General features: G+C 45.3%; 1 protein-coding gene across 2 annotated transcripts in view; it reads right to left on the bottom strand.

The window, feature by feature from the left end:
* Positions 1–20,888, bottom strand: part of DNAAF9 (dynein axonemal assembly factor 9) — a 115,142-nt gene that overhangs the window by 38,550 nt on the left and 55,704 nt on the right. For both annotated transcript variants that reach the window (XM_054989895.1, XM_054989894.1), the window contains exons 14-21: positions 20,610–20,686; positions 18,645–18,689; positions 16,972–17,017; positions 14,979–15,090; positions 12,957–13,027; positions 11,363–11,413; positions 6,438–6,525; positions 2,288–2,391 (exon numbers count right to left, since the gene is read on the bottom strand). In XM_054989895.1, coding sequence (XP_054845870.1) covers positions 2,288–2,391; positions 6,438–6,525; positions 11,363–11,413; positions 12,957–13,027; positions 14,979–15,090; positions 16,972–17,017; positions 18,645–18,689; positions 20,610–20,686 — 594 coding nt within the window. The remainder of the gene's footprint in view (positions 1–2,287; positions 2,392–6,437; positions 6,526–11,362; positions 11,414–12,956; positions 13,028–14,978; positions 15,091–16,971; positions 17,018–18,644; positions 18,690–20,609; positions 20,687–20,888) is intronic.

Here is a 20,888-nt window from a genome sequence, read left to right as displayed (position 1 = left end):
CTATGGAGAAAGAGCATCACTTGACTGCGAGCCGAGCAACCAGCCCGGGGCCTTAGAACCAAGTTAAAACAGGGCATAGACTTCAGGTTTTGCAATACATATTCTTCAGCACACATGCAGATGACAACATGTTCTGCTAAGAGCTCCTCTTTTCTCTGGCACAAGGTGCTTTCACTGACACAAAAGGAGCCAGCAGTGGACTGGATTGCCAGGGTCCAACTTAACAATAACAACAACACCAACAACAACGACATTCGATTTATTTACCGTCTTTCAGGACAACTTAACACCCACTCAGAGCGGTTTACAAAGTATGTTATTATTATCTTCACGACAATCACTCTGTGAGGTGGGTGAGGCTGAGAGAGCTCCAAGAGAGCTGTGACTGACCCAAGGTCCCCCAGCTGGCTTCAAGCGGAAGAGTGGGGAATCAAACCTGGCTCTCCAGATTAGAGTCCTGCCGCTCTTAAGTGACTGACCCAAGGTCACCCAGCTGGCTTCAAGTGGAGGAGTGGGGAATCAAACCTGGCTCTCCAAATTAGAGTCCTGCCGCTCTTAACCACTACACCAAACTTAACTACTGGGTAGCAGTTGGCACTTCCTCCACAAGACTCCAGAATTAAAGTTATCTTAGCCGTTCAACAGCCCACATATATATGCATTTATTTGTAACTTTGCTTTGGGCTCAGAGAGCCTCAAAGGCAGTTAACTTAAAACATTTAAAACACACAACGTGGAAAGACACACCTGAAGCTGCCTGATCCAGAGTGAGTGCTGCCTACTGAGACTGGCAGCAGTTCTGTAGGGTCTCAGGTAGAGGCCTTTCACACCATCTACCATCTTGATCCTCCTTTTAATTGGAGATGCCGGGGATTGAACTTGGGACCTTCTGCCGGAAAAGCAGAGGCTCTTCCACTGAGCCTCAGCTCCTCCCGCAAGGACCTCAAAATGGTTTGCAGAAAGCAAACTGAAGTATCCCCTGGGATACCCACTGCTCCAAACTTGAGATCCCCCTCCTTCTGTAAATACCATCTCAGAATATAAGAAAGGTAAACACAGAGTCCTGCCAATTCCACAATACCCCATTTTTCTTTGATGGCTATCAGTGGAAATGGTTTTAGTGGGGGAGGAGAGAAAAACAGGCATCTTACAAAGTGCACAATCTGGCATACCTATTTCCTAGGAGCCTACAAGTTCTTTCCCCGCCCCTGTCTATCTATATTATTGCTATGATACAGATGCCCCCCCGCCACACACACACAACGATCTCTACCACCCTCTCTTATAGTCCCGCTATTTTTAGCTCTCAGCATTGCATCTTGGCAAGCCAGTGAAACACATAAAATTTCCCTTTCAAGGTTTTTCACTTTGTGCTGGAATCCCTGGCAGCAGTTCAGAAGTCACCGCCAGGGGCCCCATAAATAGCCGGAGATTTATGGAAGTTGGGTGCCTTCGACCAAACAATAGAAGGAAGGTCGGGGTCTGTATAGCTTGCAACACTACAAAAGAGCCGTCAGGCAGGGCAGCAGAGAGGAATGCTCGGGTTCTTGTAACTTTAGCTTTTCCAAATTTAACTGAAAGAAGCGCTTCCCTTCTGTATGGTTTTTATCACGCGCTTGCATAAAAATAAATCACGTCTCCGCCAAATGCAGTTACAGATTGTGAAACGGCGATGATGTAGCAAAAAAAATAAAATTAAAGAGAGAGATTTCCCCCCACGTGGGACAGATTAGTGTATCCAACTGCTTAAGCAGCTAGACTCAGGAGGAGGGGTCACACACTCTTCTGCCCTTCCACATCTAACGAATGAATTCCTTAAGCCCAGTTAAAAACTTTGCTGACAGTGACAGTAACTATAGCTAAGTCTAGCCAAGACGCCCACTTAACCAGATTTCTATCCAAGGCTCCAGTTAACTGAAGGAAGGGTCAAGGACCTGCTCCTCGGGTCTCCAGCAATGGAAGCAAGGCAGGCCATAAGGAGTAACAAGGCCTTTCTTGCAGTGGCTCCATTCATTTTCAAGTTGAAGAAGAAATCTCTGACAGACAGCCTCAGGAGAATAAACTGCAAAGTTTTTGCTCCAGAGAACGGCGTTCAGAATGCTTTTATCACAATGTGTTTCATTATCTATTTGTTCCATTTTTTTTTTTAGGTAAATGGAGCAGTCATTGCTAACACAGAGCTCAGGCAACGCCCTGCTTCTCTCCAGAACTTCAGAGTGCGAGAGAAGGAAAGAGACGCTATCGCTGCTATTCTGACGAGCACAAAGGTGACCAGATGAGCACTTACTCCATCGTAGAACTTGATGGACGTCATGTGGATCTTTGAAATGGTTATGCTTCCGTAGTGAGGATGGCAAAATAGAAGGCCGTCAGAGAAGAAACAGAGTTTGCCTGTAAAATAAAGGGAAAGGAAGAGAAGGCATCAGATGGTGGATACGGTATTTGACAGTGTACATGAGCCTGCTCTTAAAAGCAATGCAATAAACCTTCGGTTAAACGACGGCATGTCACAAGGATGGTGCACAGGGTTGGCTAGCTTTAAGGAAAGGTAAGGGCCAAACTAGATGCAATGGGGCAAGCATCCTGGATCATTCACGTGGCCACACTTTCTATGTGTAGAAAGAAGAGATGGTGGTGGGAAGAACCCCCTTGAATCAAATCAAGGAACTAACTAGCCTAGCCAGATATTCCCATGATGTTTCCAAGCAGGAAAAAGATAAGTGCCTTCTTCCACTGCCCACCCCCCCCCACCCCCAGCTCTGTTATTGAGAGAGACAGTGCCTCTGAACACAGATCAAAAAGAGTCCAGTAGCACCTTTAAGACTAACCAATTTTATTGTAGCATAAGCTTTCGAGAATCAAGTTCTCTTCGTCAGATGCATGATACAAACTGGTCAAATACAGAAGAGGAGGAGGGAGAGGCTCTATTTAACAGTTTTGGCTTCTGGCTGTTGATGTCTTCTCCTCCAGGAATTTGTTTAGATTCTTTCTACAAATTAATGAATGCACTATAAGAAGAAATGTTTATTTTGCATGTTTCGGAATCTACTGCTCATTAATTCCATGGGATCCAACTTCAAATGCAACCGATGTGAGCTTAACACCTCCCGCTGCATTTCTGCCTGTTCCTTGCACCGTATAATCCCAGATACTTACCAGCCCAGCTCCAATGACAGACATGAGCTGAGGCAATGGTGCACAAGGAGAGAAGGTAAAGAAAAGGAGAAAGTTTAGCTGCCCACATCCTTGCCCCTTGTGATGTAAAATTCAGACATACACACAAATCCATTCTTCATAGGGAAGAAGAGAAAACATACTGAATGCTTCTCTCCAGTCACTGCCCACATTAGATTAAGTCATAAAAGCCAGGGCATGAGAGGGTACACTGCAACTTAAGGAGTTCTACAAGATTTCACCGTTCAACATTTCAAACGAATGCTCATGAAACTCTCCCAAAAGCCCAGTTCCCGTACAGACCCTGGACCCGTTAAATACTCATCTCTCTAAGGCAACATGAGCAAGAGGTAAAATTCCTCACATGGGTACTCATAAGTTAGTCCACAGATGTCAAAACTGAGACACGGGTAAGGAAATGCAAGCCAAAGGGAACTGCTGCTCCTTCCAGGGCTACACATTGATTTGGTTCTTGAAAAGTATCCAGTGAGGAACTGTATTTTCCACTGCTATGGTGCCAACTCTTCTTTTTGCCTTATTTAAAAAAAAAAAACTCTTGCACACATGCAATCACTGGAAATGTTCACCAGATAAACTGAGCTCTTGCAAACTCCCACAATTATGCTAAGCAAAGAGTAACCACCACAGAACTTATTTGGAAGATGGCCTTTGGAACAAACAATTTGGAGGCAAAACTTTCCTTGTGTGTTTAGTTTGGGGGATGGGAAGAATCTATCACTGGAATGAAAATGCAATCTGCCAGGACGAGGCTTACGAGACAGACGCCGTATTTGCTACCTGAAACTCCTCTAATATTCAAGGGATTTAAATGCAATACTTGAAATTAATACTGCCCTGTGAGAACAGGTCACACAATACACCTAAGGGGGCAAATTCAACCCACAGAGCCAACAGGGTACAGCAGACAGCCGGATGCAAGAGACTCCGGTTACGGCAGCTCAGCTGCATGGCGGCTCTAGAGGCACCAAAAACCGATTTGTCCACCCAGGGAAATGTGATCATGAGTGACACAACGCAAAAGGCTGAACGGTTCCTGGTTCCTTTACAAGGCACTTTAGGCCTCAATACAACCCACCACAAGACACTCAGGGATAGTGCTTCTATTGCAACTAGAGGTGGGGACGAACCAGGAAAATGACGGTTCACTGCAGCAGTTTGTGGTTCGTTACGTTTCACGAACCATGATTTGTCGTTTTTGAGGCTACAGAAAGTCTGCAGAATGCCCATCCCTCCCATTGCCTAGGTAACAGATTGATTGACACCAGGCTGTCTGCAGTGATGAACCAAAAAACAAACCATATGAACCGCTCTAAAAATCATAGCAGTTTGTTGCGGATCGTCAAAAATGAGCTTAGACGAATCACCGGTTTGCGAAACCAAAAAAACGGCCTGGTTCATGATGAACTTTGGTTCGTATTTCAGATCGTACCCATCTCTAATTGCAACCAATGAACACACATGAATCAGACCATCGGTCCATCAAGGTCTGTATTGTCTACTTAAAACTGGCACCAGCTCTCCAGGGTCTCACATCACCTCCGATCTGATCCTTCTGGCGAGATGTGGCTGGGGACTGGACTTGGGACCTTAGCCTGCAAAGCAGAGGCTCTTCCACTTAGCCACAGCCCCTCCCCTACTCCCATGAAAGGGCTGTTTTTCCAGCTACGGTGGTCACGTTCGAGAGCTCAGGAATAATGCCAGGCAGTGGTTAAGAAAATATCAGATAGTTTTAATATAGCACTGCCATAGTCTCCAGGTTTTTTTTTTAATCATTAAGATGCTGAGCTTCCAAAACTACCTTCAGGTTATAATCCAACATATCTTGCTTGCCTTACATTTGCTAGACATTGGGGGGAAAAGTACGTGCCCACAGGTAGGGGAATGGCTTGGGGAAAAAAACCCACATGGATTTATAGGTTTTAATTAGACTTCCCACAACACTGCAATTTCGAGAGGCATTGCAGTTTGATACACTCTGAAATAAACTGTTTTCATAAACTAACAAACATTATAATCCAAATGATTCAAAATTAAGTTCTCTCTGTTCTGTTAGCTGGAATAGGTACTATGACTACTTTAGAAGCTGAACATGTTAAAAAAAAAAAGACATCCGTGGAACTCACTGGACAGGATGCTTGTCACAAACCACATGCCAAAGACAATTTTGCCAGCCAAAGAATGAAAGGCAAAGGGCTTGGAAAGGCACTACGGAACAATGGAACTATGGGACATGGAACCAAAAGGCCCATCTAGTCCAGCACTGTGGCCCACCACCTGTCTCTAGGAAGCCCACCAGCAGTATGACTGCAATAGCATCCTCCACCTGTGTTCCCAAACAACTGATACAAAGAGACATACTGCCACTGGTATTAGGGGGAGCGGACATCCATCGCGACTAGCTGCCATCGTGACTAGCAGCCACTGATGGCCCTGTCCTCCATGAATTTGTTCCCTCCCATTTTAAAGCCTTCTGAGTTGGTGGCCATCACTACATCCTGTGGCAGTGAGCTCCACAACCAAACTATGCCCCGTGTGAAGAAGTACGTCCTTTTTGTCTGTCCTGAATCTCCCGACTTTCAGCTTCAGAGGATGTCCTCTACTAACTAGGCGACAAAGAGCCGCTTTTCGCTCAACGATGACTGGCATGATCCAGACCAGCTTCACTTTTCAACTACTGCCCACTGCCCACTCCGCCAGACACCACACGAAAGCTGCTTCTAATTAACCGTGGAGAATGGAGATGCCGCTTTGGGGTCAGGAAGCAATTTCCCCCAGGCCAGTTTGGCTAGGGATCCTGATGGCATTTTGCCATCTGCTGGGCATGGAGCAGGGGTCACTTGGGGTATGTGTGTGTGTGTGGGGGGGGAGTAGTTGTGAATTTCCTACATTGTGCAGGGCGCTGGACTAGATGACCCTGGAGGTACTTTCCAACCCTAGGATTTTATGAATGAGGGCTACAAACTCAAAGATTCTTTGGGCACATTACGGGGTTTTAATCGGGGGGGGGATGCTAGCAAATATTAACAGCATATTATTATTTACATTATTTATATCCGCCCTTCTCACTGCAACTCAAGGTAGATTACACAGGATAAGTCAAAAACACATTACAACACCTTCTTTGCACTAAAAGAATAATGAGACTCAAAACAGAAGAAGATCTCCTTTTCATAAGGCTTAAGAAAGCACATTGCACACCACCTGCATATTAAGATATTTGCAGCATTTAACAAGAAACTCACCTTCTTCTGGTCTACACAGCGAATTGCTAGCAGAAATATAAGCCCCATCACCTCCCGCCAGGTAAGTACCCAGGAACGACTCTTCTTCCTGGAAAGGAGGTGGAATTTCACAAGACTGAAACACTACAACACTACAACACAAAGATGTTCACTAGCCATTAAAATAAGTTTACAACTATGCCAATTGTTTCTAAAATGTGAGTGGCCATCATTGGGGGAGGCAGGGAAAAACAGATCTGGTGGTTTTGATGATACTTCCCTAAGCATGGTATTAGGAGCTATCCTTTCTTTATTAGTTCATTTGACCATAGGTCTCAAGCTCATAGGCTTATGACACACATATCCACAACGTACAGCGATACATAACGAGAGATAAAACAGGACACAAAACACTACAGCATAATCATCAGAAATCATAATCTTGACAGGATATAAGATCATAGATAATATATAATTACATAAAATATTCGTCAAGGACAAAATGTGTAAATATGTAAAATTTATAAAACTAATGTATTAAAATATATAAAACCAGAATGGGGGGAAAGTATAAATACAGACTCCTTTTAGGAGCTATCTGCATCTCTTTCCCTGCCAGCGGTCATCGTGGGATTCCCACTCAGTCAACTGAATGTGCAGCTGACCACGATTCCACCTTAACTGTGGGACAGATGACCAATGCCGGGATGCGGACCTCAGAATGCACAGTAAGTTTTGCAGTGTTTCAAAAAGTTGGAGGCGTGATTTATGTGCCAATTATCCCATACTAATTTTGAGAACTGCCCAAGCAATGCTTCCTCTCAAGCATTCAAGCGTGGCAGGAAGAACTCGACCCACCTGACAGCTACTGGGACATCGAGAGCATTTTGGCAAACTGTAAGCAGGTCCCACGTTTAAAGCAGATTGCACCAACACAGCAGTCTACAACATCCATGGCTTGAAGGGTCTAAATGAACGGGTTTGTTCTTTTAAACTCTAACTGCATCACAGATGGCTTGAACATAAAAACTTTCACCCTTGAAGCAGGTTTTCACGAACACTGTGATGCCCAAATTCCGTACAAAGCATACTAAGCTGAGGAACTGTTGTGACAAAGATTCTCTGGGTTCATCTTGGAGATCTAGGTAGGATCTTTGCTCTTACGGAAATAATGCAGTATCCAAAGGCATTTAGGGATCAGGGAGTTAGCGGAGTATTTAGAAGGAAACCAAGAGCTTTTTGATGCTAGGCAGTGCTATTGAGACCAGAAATGCCAGGAATTGCTGGGAAATATTAAAACAAGTCAATAGGCTTGCATTCCTCAGGGGTACTTCTCATACAAAACTTCATTTACACCTTAAGGCCTGGAACTGACACAAGCCAGGAGTGCTCCCTCTCCTAAGCTACTAACTGCCATTCGTTAAGTCTTTGGGGCACAAGAGGACTCTGTGAGGCTGGGAGAAGAGGCGGCACAGCCAGGCTCTCCTCTGTTGGGTTGGGGTCCAGATCCAATGAACAGGCTGTCCTCCTCCATCAACTACCCTCAGAGTCGCCAGAGAGAGCATTCTACCACTCTTTCTGAAGCAAGATCCCACAAAGAACTCCCTTCTAAGGCAGCTCTTTAAAACTGTAATGACTAGAGGCAGACATGAACCGGGAAAATGGCAGTTCGTTGTGGTTCATGGTTCATCACATTTCACGAACCATGAACCACGAACCAGCATGAAATTGCCCGGTTCGCAAACCGGTTTTTTTGGTTCGTGAATATGCCACTTCTGGGGCAGCAGAAGGTCTGCAGAAAGCCCACCCACCCATGGCCTAGGAAACTGATTGATCAGTGCCAAGCTGTCTGTAGTGATGAACTGAAAAATGAACCAAACAAACTGGCCTAAAAATCATAGTGGTTCATCGCGGTTCATCAGAAATGCCCTCTGACGAATTGCCGGTTCACGAACCAAAAAATGGCCTGGTTTGCGACAAACTTTGGTTCGTATTTTGGTTCATGCCCATCTCTATTTTTTTTTAATTGGACAGCAGCTTTGGGACCTATGTTTGACTGAAAAGCAAGTTTTAAAACAAAGAAAAAAATAAATATACGTGAGAAGGTAAACGGGAATAACATCATACCTAACCTTGCCAACCTGGCACACTTCTCTCATCTACCTGTTCCAGCTACCTGTTCCAGCCTTTTTATGAGCACAGAATCCTGACCCAGTGTGTTGCAGAGACTAGAAATTGGGCTGCAATTTGGGGGACCCAGATTTGAATTCCTGCTCTGCCACAGAAGCTTGCCAGGGGACCTTAGGCCAGTCACACCCTCTCAGCCTACCAGGGTTGTTGTGAGGATAAAGTTGGGGAGAGGAGAACGATGTGAGCTGCTTTGTGTCTGCATTTGGGCAGAAAAGTGGGGCATAAATGAAATAATCACATAAAATGACCCAACCACACAGAGGCATTGTCTTCCTTACACATGATCCACTCCCAAATGCTCTATGGCGCCACGAGTGATCCTGGGGTGCGGAGCTCAGATCAGGCAAGTATTCAGCACCGCCGAAAGAGAGACTTCTCAGCATGGCAAGGCAGCAGAGGCAAGCTTCACGTGGGCATGCAAAGCCCTTCTAAGACACCGTTTGATAGCTCAGCCTCCCCTTGGGCAACAGCAGCTGCAATGCAGTTTGGCATGTGCAATTTAAAAGCTGCTTGCCACGCAGCCCGGTGGGGGCAAGATAAGAGAATACTGAGAAGCCTCTGAACATGTACCAGGCCATGGCATCACACAAGGCCACGGCACCCGTCATGATCTGGCTATGCCAGGAAGGCCTAGCAAGGCGTCAGAGGCCTGTTAGCAGTGGGAGTAGGCCTGCCTATGATTCCCAGGAGCCCCTGGGCCGTTTTGGCGCCCTTTTTGGCCAATCAGAACACAGGGGGCTAGTGCCGTATAAGTCTGGGAGGGAAAAGGCCTGTGTTCTTCTTTTTCCCAGGGAACAGGCCAGAGGAGGTTTCTGCTAGGGAGAGAGGCCCTCATCCAGATAGGGTGGAGAAAGCAGGCGTGGCAGACAGAGGGACAGTGAGTTCAGTCGCGCTAGGGCCTTTGGTTTATTTTGCTTTCACCCATCTATTGTTGCTAATGCACCTTGCTTCTAGTTTGCTTGTTTAATATTAACTGACCTCTTTGTAAATAAATCCTTTTGTTTGTTGTTACTCTGCTGGGTCCTCACGTCTGTTTATTCGCCAAGCTACGGAGGTCAGAAGGGTGCTCTGGGCCTTCCCAAGGGACCCTAAATCCCAGAGTGGTGGCAGCGTAAGGGGGCTCACCCTACCTGAGGCATGACAGCACCAGACTCCAATCACTAAGGCTAATGGGGACTACTGAGAACGCGCTAAAAATGTTTCTGCTCTGGGTACTATCATGCTGCCCTCCCTATGTTGCAATAATATAGATTAAAGCACATTATACTAATCAATACTAAGCTAATACATAGCAATGACTTGTAATCTGGGTGAACTTTTAAACTCTGCATGAACTGTCTGTGTGTTTTTTCAGAGTGTTAGGTAATAAAAGCAGGTGTGCTTTCATCTCATGACAGCTAATTAAAATTAGGGGACTCCATGTAGATTAATGTTTATCAGAGATTGGACCAATAGTGATCTAGTATCTTAACTCTTTCTGTCATTTCTCTCAGATGTGTAGCTTTGTTTCGCAAGTTGGCTATAACATCATTTTTTGGCTAATTAGAAGGTTATGCAATAAAAATTATGAATATTCAATGAAGCATTAAACCAATCATAGCTTGATTATGCTATTACATGAAAAGATCTTAGATATTTGCATAAGATAACCTATAAAACGTGCAGATTCAGATGGTATGTTAGAGTTCTGACTGGAAGAAACCTCACGAGGATTAGGTGAGATTCTTATCTTTGCACTGTAGGCTATGAGAATCTTAATGCATTTCATAGAAACTTTGATTGTTTTAAACTTAAGAGTTAATTAGGAAATGATAGCAAACTTAATTCTTATTGCCTCTCTGTGTTCTATTTTTGTAGGACTTAGGTAAAGGTAGTCCCCTGTGCAAGCACTGAGTCATTACTGACCCATGGGGGGGACATCGCATCACGACATTTTCTTGGCAGACATTTTACAGGGTGGTTTGCCATTGCCTTCCCCAGTCATCTACACTTTACCCCCAGGAAACTGGGTACTCATTTTACCGAACTCGGAAGGATGGAAGGCTGAGTCAACCTTGAGCCGGCTACCTGAACCTGCCTTCTGCCAGGATCAAACTCAGGTCATAAGCAGAGCTTGGGCTGTGGTACTGCAGCTCACCACTCTCCACCACAGGACTCTTTTTGTAGGACTTACACTACTAATAATATATTTTCTAATTACTTGCTTCATTAAAAAAAATTGGGTGTATTTTCAATAAAAAAATAAAACTCTAGCAGGTGTCTGAGTACTTTGATGAGAAGCGGCAAAGCAATAAAGAACCTTTGGTAAATAAATGTACTGATAAACAAATGGTTCAAAGAATAACTTTGCTTGACAGGTCTTGAGCTAATGGCTAAAAGCTGACCAGGAGAAAAGATCTAGAGGAGTTAGCCATGTTAGTCTGCAGTAGTAAAATAGTAAAGAGTCCAGTAAGCACCTTTAAGACTAACCAATTTTACTGCTGAAAAGATAAATCTTTCCTTTGGAATAGTGGAAGCTTAGTTAAGACACAGGCAAGAGAGCCTGTTACACCTGAGCAGCTCAAACTACCAACAAGCTGTAATTTGGTTCGGGAGGGGAGAAGTGAATGACCATCCAGACAGGAACAGACATTACTGCACCATTTCATGTTCTTTGGACTTGCAGTGACAACTGTCCAGTCTTGAGCAGTATTAAGCCTAGAAATGAGCACGGCAGCCAAGTCAGGTTTCATGAACGGCAGAGACCTACTGCATACCTTTGCCAACTGCTGCGCCTTCTCCGACAACTTCACTTCATTGTCTTCCACCTGCAATCAAAATGGTTGCAGTTTAGCACATTTGTTCTTCACAACGGCAACTGCATGGCACAGGAGTTCGCAGGAGATGGGGCCTCTTTCCTCACTGATGTTCCCAGTGCACTATGCAAAGCATGGAACAGCTGCTAACCAGAGACTCGCTTGGCGGCGCTCGAAGGACCAAGCTGGGAACCACCAAGCCACAGGCCTAGATCTCCTTCCAGCCATGCCGGACCAGCTCATCTCTCACCCCTTCAGGCCTCCATTTCCTGCAATGCTTGAACCCTACACTGAGGTATTATTAGGCCCCCGTGTAAATAGAGGCCTGAGCTGCATGAAGGATACGAGGATGAGAGAGAGAAAACTCTGCAAGTCAGAAGTGCTATAGAAATGAGTAAGTACAAAGTTTAATAATTCACCTCCCATTACTTATGTGCAGCAACCGTTCATCTCTTTATTTCTGTATTTGAATTTTAGGCTTCTTTTTACGTTTTTCACAGTTCTGCTATGTGTACTCTATTGCACTGTTTATTGAACATCCCAGCTGTTGATCACATGGACTTACTCTGTGTAATCTCCCTTGGGCCTCAGTGAGAAAGGCAGACTATAAATAAATTAATACTTAAGGTGCTTCGGACCAATCCACAACTGTATATTAATTCAGAGAGGAATAGGTCCACACAACTGACAAGTCTTCAGTGTATGGCACACGAGTAACCCAAGATTATGTTCCAAGCCATACACAGAAAGTTGGTTGCCAAGTCCCCATCAGCTGAGCCTTGCCTACGATGGCCGCTCAGTTCGGGAAATGCCCTTCTCATAGCTGCCTGCCTTGCACTTAAAGAATCCAAGCCTGGTTTTAAACACCAAAAGAAACTTAGTTTGAAATGATGTTTGAGGGGGGGCTGCCTTCAGGCCTGGAGTTTCTCTTGATTTAAGGTGTTTTGGTATTGAATTTGGGTGACATTCTAACAGCACAATCCTAAGAAGAGTTACTCCAGTCTAAGCCCATTGATTTCAACAAGCTTAGACTGGAGTAACTCCTCTTAGGACTGCACTGTAAGTTTGGCAAACATGCTATGATCCAGAAGTTTCACAACATCTGTTTCTTCAAATAAAAGTGCCTGAAGGTTACTTCAAAACAGGAAAGAAAAAAGATTCCAGTAACGTCTGTATCAGATATTAGTTTACCCTTTTGTAATGCTTAATGATCCTGTATTTTATACTTTGTCTAAATGTCAGAAAAAGGATTTTAAATACATACAGAAGCGCACAATGTTGTGCACTAATGCAATTAGTGCAGCTGTGCTTTGTAATATTTTTTATTCCAAAGCAGAAGGGCAGAGCAAATATCCCCCGCTCAGAACCCTGGTTTTTTTCCTACTTTGTTTGTGCTCCAAGGGGCCTCAACAGTTTTTTTTTTCCCCTTCCCTTGATTTTGGCAGGATCATAAGAACAGTTCAGCAACTGGCCTTCGGCAAAATTTGTGTTTGTTTTTAAAAAGGAAAAAAAACAGGGTTTTAAAAAGGCCAACATGGAGCCGTGCAATACTCACCAGCCAAGAAACCGATCTGGGGATAGCTGCAGTGGGAATGATGCAGTTGGTTTCTGTGCTGATGCTGCCATCTGCAGAAGGACAAGAGTCAAAACACAGGCAAGCTCTCAGATAGCTGGATTTCTGTCTCACTTAAAAGAGCACTTTTAACGATGTACAGTGCAAAGCTATCTTGCTCAGCTTCTCTGTAAGAAGAGAACGCAACCTGTTTTCAGATTCCGATGGAATCCCAGCAACGCAACCTGTTTTCCAGTAACTTTGCAAGGCCAACGTTGAAGCTGATCTGCACAAGGAATAATAATAACAACTTTTGATTTATATACTGCCCTTCAAGCCAACTTAATGTCCACTCAGAGCAGTTTACAAAGGCAGTTTTGTGTAGTGGTTAAGAGCGACAGGACTCTAATCTGGAGAACCAGGTTTGATTCCCCACTCCTCCACTTGAAGCCAGCTGGCTGACCTTGGGTCAGTCACAGCTCTCTGGAGCCCTCTCAGCCCCACCCACCTCACAGGGTGATCATTGTCGGGATAATAATAACATACTTTGTAAACCACTCTGAGTGGGCATTAAATTGTCCTGAAGCATGGTATATAAATCAAATGTTATAATTATAATTGTTGTTGTTATTGTTATCCCTACAACAATCACCCTGATAGTGGGGGTGGGGGGTGCTGAGAGAGCTCCAAGAAACTGTGACTGACCCAAGGTCACCCAGCTGGCTTCAAGCGGAAGAGCAGAGAATCAAACCTGGCTCTCCAGATTAGAGTCCTGCTGCTCTTAACCACTACACTAGGGCTGACATTAGCCTCTTTATCAAACACCATGGGTTGGTAATTTTTGCTACGCCCCACGCTTCATCCCAATGTGGACTTCTAGTTTGCCCCTAACACTCTTCCTGAGGGTCCCATGTTCACTAACATTTTGGGGAGTTCAGTGTGCTGCATCGGGGAGGGGGGAGGCAAGGAAATTCCGCTCTGCTGATGGAAGCATCTGCCAGTGGGAAACAGACCTTGGATCCATCCACACGTCTGGAGTGACCTACACTAGCCACAGGGACCTTTTTCTGCAGGCCAATACAAGTGTGGGGCAGAGGAGGGGTTCTAGAATTTAAACATCTCATCCAGAGTTATTTATGATCTAGCTCTTGATGTCATGCAAAACACACAAGTGTTTATTTTTACATACTTGTTTTATAACCTGCCTTTCTCACTCAGACTCAAGGCAGATGACAAGATATATGAAGCAGTATATTGACTCCCAGGTCCTTGCTGCACAACTCCCATTCATTTCTGCTGAACGCATGGAGAAAACCTCAATGGGCACATGAGAGGACGAAGCAGAATTCCCTGAATGATCAAGTGTGGCGCAGATGCAAAAGCCACCTTTAGGATTAACAAGAGGGCTGGATCCTGAAGACTGACTCTTCTAGCAAAGGAAGGATCCTTTTGCCAGAGAAAAACATCTCTGCTGCCAGAACAGATCCACAGGATCCAACCGAGAGAACTTTCTCCAGGCCAAAATGAAAAAGATGCTGCAGCGAATGGAGAGGAGAAGACACACAGAAGCGTGACTTGAGTGCTTCCTGCATTAGGACACCAGACCTCACAGGCCAGCAGCTCACACGAAGCTGGAACGGTAAATGAGCCCTGCAAGCGAGCACATACATTTGCTTGATGTTCACAGGTCTGGGCCACAGAAAACCCAGCCATCAATCACTAAGGCACGTTTGGGAGCGCTTCCAAAACCTCTGCCCCCATGATGTTTAAGCAGGTGGAGGATTCCCACAGGTAGAAACAAGAGTCCAGTGTTGATTATACAACTGAGTTTCAAGGCAAGATAAATCCATGGGAGTTTTCTTTAGAAAAGCCAGTGATGGCAGGAGAAGGAGCAAACCTCTCCTCTGGTGCACAGCAAGGGTGCGCATATGCTCTGAGGAAGAGCTTAGTTTGCCTTCACTGCGCAATGCAATTATAAGCCTGCCAAGCTGCATCACACTTACAAACTTCTCACAGCAAAAATACCTTTTTCTTTTACAAGGATCTGCGAGGCCAGGAAAGACTCTGAGAAGATGACCGACCCGAGGCAACCCCGTCCGGCGAGTAAGTCTGGGATGTCATATACCACCAGGGTCACCTACAGCAAGAGAGACGAAGAGTACCGGCTCAATCTCCCATTGTTATCCCCAAATTCAGGTCACAGAATGAGGCGGGGCAGCATGAAGGCATTCTGCTCCCAACCAGGATGGGCTATTTGCGAATGATGCCTCCATGTGCTGGTAGGCTAAGACCCAGAGGGCATTTTATGCTTGCCACAAAGATGCCACCCAAACAGTCCCTGGCAAATTATTCCTTCTCCAGCCCATAAAGCTGCAACGACTTCCCATGAGGGTCACCACTATTCCTATGGGACTCTCCACGCACCCTCGGGAGCCACTGGCAACATCAGTGTGAATAAAGCACCCAATCATATTTGTGGAGGGAGAAAGAGCACCCTTTTAACAAGGCCCAGAAAGAGGGCTCTTATATATTCATTTAAGAAGCAGAAATATTTATTTCACGACACCTGGGACAGGATTGTGTGGGAAGGGGTGTGGATGTTGCCAGTTATCCTTGGGCTCGGCATGAACTACACCATGTCTGCACATTTTTACCCCACCCTTCCACCAAGCAACTTGTAGGGCAGAAGAGAAAGTGGCTCTTTTATTTCATCCGCACAACAGCCTTGTACAGCAGATTAGAAAGACTATGAGGGCCAAATCAGATTTGATAGCAACCTCATGGCAGCCGCGGGGATGCTGCCATTTTATGGTCATAGATCCAGAGGAGTAAGCCGTGTCAGTCTGTAGTAGCAAAATAGTAAGGAGTCCAATAGTACCTTTAAGACTATCCAACTTTATTGTAGCATAAGCTTTGGAGAACCACAGCACTCTTTGTCAGATGCATCATCAGACTTTAAGACTAACCAACTTTATTGTAGCATAACCTTTGCAGAACCACAGGTCTCTTCATCAGATGCCTCATCAGACTTCAAGACTAACCAACTTTATTGTAGCATAAGCTTTCGAGAACCACAGCACTCTTTGTCAGATGCACCTGACAATGCAGAGAGCTGTGGTTCTTGAAAGCTTATGCTACAATAAAGTTGGTTAGTCTCAAAGGTGCTACTGGACTCTTTTCTATTTTGCCATTTTAAGGCCATTTAAAAACGCCACGAAGACAAGACCTGACGTGCAGCAGGCTGAGGTGCCCTTGTCCCCCGGCCCCACTTTATCAGGTGCCAAAACAGCTGCACACAGACATTGCACACGTCTTCCCCAGCCCTGCTACCTTTGAAATCTAGAGATGTCAAATCTGAACAGGATGCCTGCTTTGCATGCAGAAGGACATCTACACCCCTCGACGCTTCAGGGAAAGCATTTTGGCTCACCTAACTTCGTATCTGTACCACCCACTACTTTTCTCTTCCTAAGTCCTACACGGACAGTAGGGGTCTCGATGTTTTGAAAGAAAGGCTAGGAAGACTGTGTGGTGTAGTGGTTAAGTGTCAGATTAGGATCTGGGCCACCAAGGTTTAAATCCCCGCTCTGCCATGGAAACCTGCTAAGTGATCCTGGGCCAGTCTACCTTTGTCAGTCTAACCTGCCTCACAGGGTTGTTGTGAGAATTGAGAGGAGAGTAACGTAGGTCGCTTTGGGGGACTCAATAAATGAACTCAATAAAATAAATAAAACAAGAGGAAGACTTTGCAGGAAGGAAAAGCTTTACCGGCCCACTCTGATCCACTTTGTCCCAGCCCCTGCCGAAGCTGCCGACACCTCCCTATATACTCCAGAGAGAATGTGTGTTTTGTTAGGCATTCCAGACCACGGAGCAAACTCTACAAGTGTTCCATTCAGAACAGTAAAGTCTACCAAATTTATTATGGCATAAACTTCCATAAGCCAGGGCCCACTTGGGTTTATGCCATACCCAGCTTTGTTGCGAGTGACTGTGGAAACCTTGCAGTTCTACTCACAGTTTTCATTAAGGACGGGCTATCCTCGCTATCCAGAGGGATAATCCTAGAGGGCAGAAAAGGACTTTAGAGGACTTGCACTGCAGTTTGAAATAGCCTGCCCCCAATCCCTCTCTCCATGAGCATTTTTAAACAAGGACCATTGGGGAGAAACACACATACCAAATTCACAATGTAGAAAGGGAACTTTTTAAAAAACACATTCACCAGAATGCCTCCATGTGGAGAATTTCTCACCTGAACCAGACTCTCAACAAAGTGCTTTGGGGCGGGGGAGATATGGGGACTTTAGCAACTAAAGGGCCCATCTCATAAAAGTCACGGCTGCTTTGAAAACAACCCTAAGAACACGTGGGTAGCACTGCATTGCAGAATGAGGGTGCCACCTAGACCTCAACATTTGAGTTGACCATTTTCAGCAAAAAGCAGCCCCTTATGCCCGCTCCAACTTTATGCCCACCCCCAAGTCATCCAAACAGAGGTGGGGACAGACTCAAACAGCTACAATATGGCTAGACAGACTAGTGCCTCACTCAGAGTGGTGAACAAAGTCAGTGATATTATTATCCCCACAATACAGCCAGATAGGCTATCTGCTGAGCTCATGGCAATAGGGGAATTTGAACCAGCAGAACACTGATTTGCAGCCCAACCACTTAACCATTATGCTACAGCAGCTCCTATCATAATAACTGTGCTTATCATAGAGTTGGAAGAGGCCTTACACACTGCTCTTCTCGACAGATTCGTGCCCCACTCAGAGCAGTGAACAAAGTCAGCATTATTATTATCCCTAAATACAGCTGGGGAGATGGGCTGAGCAGAGGGGCTGACCCAAAGCCACCTACAGAGCTCATGGCAGTAGCAGGATTCGAATCAGCAGTGCTGACTCACATCGCAACCACTTCGCCACTATGATACAGCAGCTTGAAACGGGCTGAGAGGAGTGGCGTGCCCAAGGCCACCTGCTGAGCCTCAGGGCAGGAGTGGGATTCGAACCAGCAGAGTACTGTTTCGCAGCCCAACCACTTAACCATTATGCTACAGCAGCTCCTATCATAATAACTGTGCTTATCATAGAGTTGGAAGAGGCCTTACACACTGCTCTTCTAGACAGATTAGTGCCCCGCTCAGAGCAGTGAACAAAGTCAGCATTATTATTATCCCTAAATAAAGCTGGGGAGATGGGCTGAGCAGAGGGGCTGACCCAAAGCCACCTACAGAGCTCATGGCAGTAGCAGGATTCGAATCAGCAGTGCTGACTCACATCGCAACCACTTCGCCACTATGATACAGCAGCTTGAAACGGGCTGAGAGGAGTGGCGTGCCCAAGGCCACCTGCTGAGCTCAGGGCAGTAGTGGGATTCGAACCAGCAGAGTACTGTTTCGCAGCCCAACCACTTAACCGCTATGCTACAGCAGCTCTCTATGAACTCTCCATCTTCAGACTTGGAAACTGGCAAGCCAGCAGGCTGGAATGTAAGCGAACATTTTTAGATTGCTTGCAAACAGCATCACCGATGAAGTTGGCTGCAGAATGATGCGACTGCAGCCAATGGGACCAAGGGAGTGTGAGAAAGGACCCGAGACATTTCTCTTGCACACACACTGCAGGATTAAATCAAGATGAAACCCTTTTGGCTAAAGCGTAGAGGGAGGAGGAGGGCACTGACCTTCCATGGTTGTTCACAGCTTGAATCTGAAAATCTGTTTTGGAGCTGAAGAGAAGGGGGTTGGGGAGAGAGACAGACAAAATACTGTGTGAGAAAAGCATTTATTTAGGTCAGTTCTTACTGCTGGAAGAAAACTAGCATAAACAAACAGGATCAGAAGACATCCTAACCACTATAAAAATAAAATGCAGAACATAAAAATAAACACCACCATGAAACACAGCAGAAACGCATCGAAGCACACAGTAGCAGGAGTTTAAAGATCTTAGGGCAAGCAAAACCCGTCAGCGAACTCACAGGCCCGCTGAAACAAACAGGTTTTTGAACCAGCAAGCCAAAAGGACTGTTCTAGAACCCAGGGGAAGCAGCTGAAAGAGCCCTGCCATGGAAGCTGGCACTAAAAGCATCCACAACTATGCCCTATTGGTTCATCTCAAGTCCTGGGCAGATCTGCACAAACGGAGCTGGATCATCAAGTACTTTGGATCCAACCCGATCAGGACTTCATAGGTCCAAAACCAGCATTTCGCAATGGGCCAGGAAACAAACAGCAAAGTTTCCATGTTCATCACGGGAGGGGACCTGTTAAAATCGTAGAGACCACATGGTGTGCAACGTGAAGGTTCTGAACAGTTTTTGAGGGTAACCCCACACACGGCTTGTGGTCAAAACATTTTGTTATCTATATTGTGCATTTTTAAGTGCCTGGTGTGCAAGGTGCGATGCCCAGGGGCGCCACAGCGCCTACCAGTACTTCCCCAGTGCATGCTAAACTTTCCAGATCGGTGGGGCCTTTGTAATCCAGGCAGTTCCATTTCTTCTTCAAACTTTTCTTCTTTTTGTCCTCCTTTTTCTTTCTCCCTCCCTTCCTTCCCCTGGGCTTCCCTTGATTTCTTTTTATTCCCCTTCTGCAATTCTTTTGCAAAGTTAGGAAGGAAGGGTCATGTTTGTCTCTGCTTCCTGTGACAGCCATTTTGGGGAGGTGCTTACCTCCCCCTCTCAAAATTCCCAAAAATTTGGGGACCCCTGCCTTAAACCAACAAAGTCCTAATCAAAAACAATGGCTGTTCCCGTGACAAGTCCAAGCAACACGAAGAAAGGGGGGAGAACCCCAACGGGAAACCACAAACACTTCAACTGATAAATTCCTATACCAAAGTGCGACGGGGAGCCTTCCATCTGCCTCATTACATCTATGCTTGTGTGGAGGAAATAAACGAAATAACGAAGAAATAAACGAAATAAAGAAGGAAGATACGACCACAAGGACCTTTATATAAAATGGACTTTTATTACACCCGGATTGTCATTGCACTCCCTCTATGCTGAATTTTGCACTTGTAGAGAATATGGAATGTTTTTGTATTTATGTAACTAATGAATTACTGAGAGGTATTGGGTGTTGAGCATTTGCACTTTAAAATACACTTTGGTATAGGAATTTATCAGTTGAAGTGTTTGTGGTTTCCCGTTGGGGTTCTCTCCCCTTTCTTAGTGTTGCTTAAACCAACAAAGGCCTGGGTGAAATAAATGGAGAATATTGTCTCAGAAGTCAGGATGAGGGGCAAAGCACACATTTGAAACACACGTAATGAGAACAGCAGCTCTGTGCGCTTTATGTGGAGAAGTGCAAGGGAGAAGAGAAGAGCCAAGGCATTTCTCTGCTTTTATTCCACAGCTCCCCTGCAACATAAGAGGAGGACCTAGATGTTTACTTCTAGAACCATGCAACTCTCTCACAAAACTGTTCAACTGGAGAGCTCCAGAAGCAGCTATGAAGTTTTTCAACCTAGAGACTGCCAAGGGTAGAGACCTCATATGCATCACTCATTCATACAACATGCGCGTTCTGCAGACACGGGAGCCATCCTTACATGTTCTTCAAGAAACAAAAGACCAGCCACGTAAGCCGTGTTTGGCCCCACTGTGCCAGCCAAGAAGAAATACTTCTCTAAAACGACATACCGTAGTGGAGCTTTAAAGTATGCCAGTTCAAAGACGTCAAGCATATTGGAGAAGGTTTGCTCTGCGACTTCCTTCGCCTGCAAAGAAACGGAGGGAGGGGGAAAGAGTCAGGGTCTCCCTTACTTCATATTTAGGAAATAAAATAAACAATTCTTGGAGCCATGAATTCAAAAGATGCTTGAACAGATAATTGCACCTGTAGAAGATGGCTTACATTTCAAGGACCTCAACGTTAATAACATTAATAAATCAGTGAACTAGCCAGGCTACCACTGTGGT

This window comes from Eublepharis macularius, chromosome 10 (genome assembly GCF_028583425.1).
Source record: "Eublepharis macularius isolate TG4126 chromosome 10, MPM_Emac_v1.0, whole genome shotgun sequence".
In the NCBI taxonomy this organism is placed as follows: Eukaryota; Metazoa; Chordata; class Lepidosauria; order Squamata; family Eublepharidae; genus Eublepharis; species Eublepharis macularius.
Note: the sequence above shows the minus strand (reverse complement) of the source record. Positions and strands in the feature narration are given on the sequence as shown.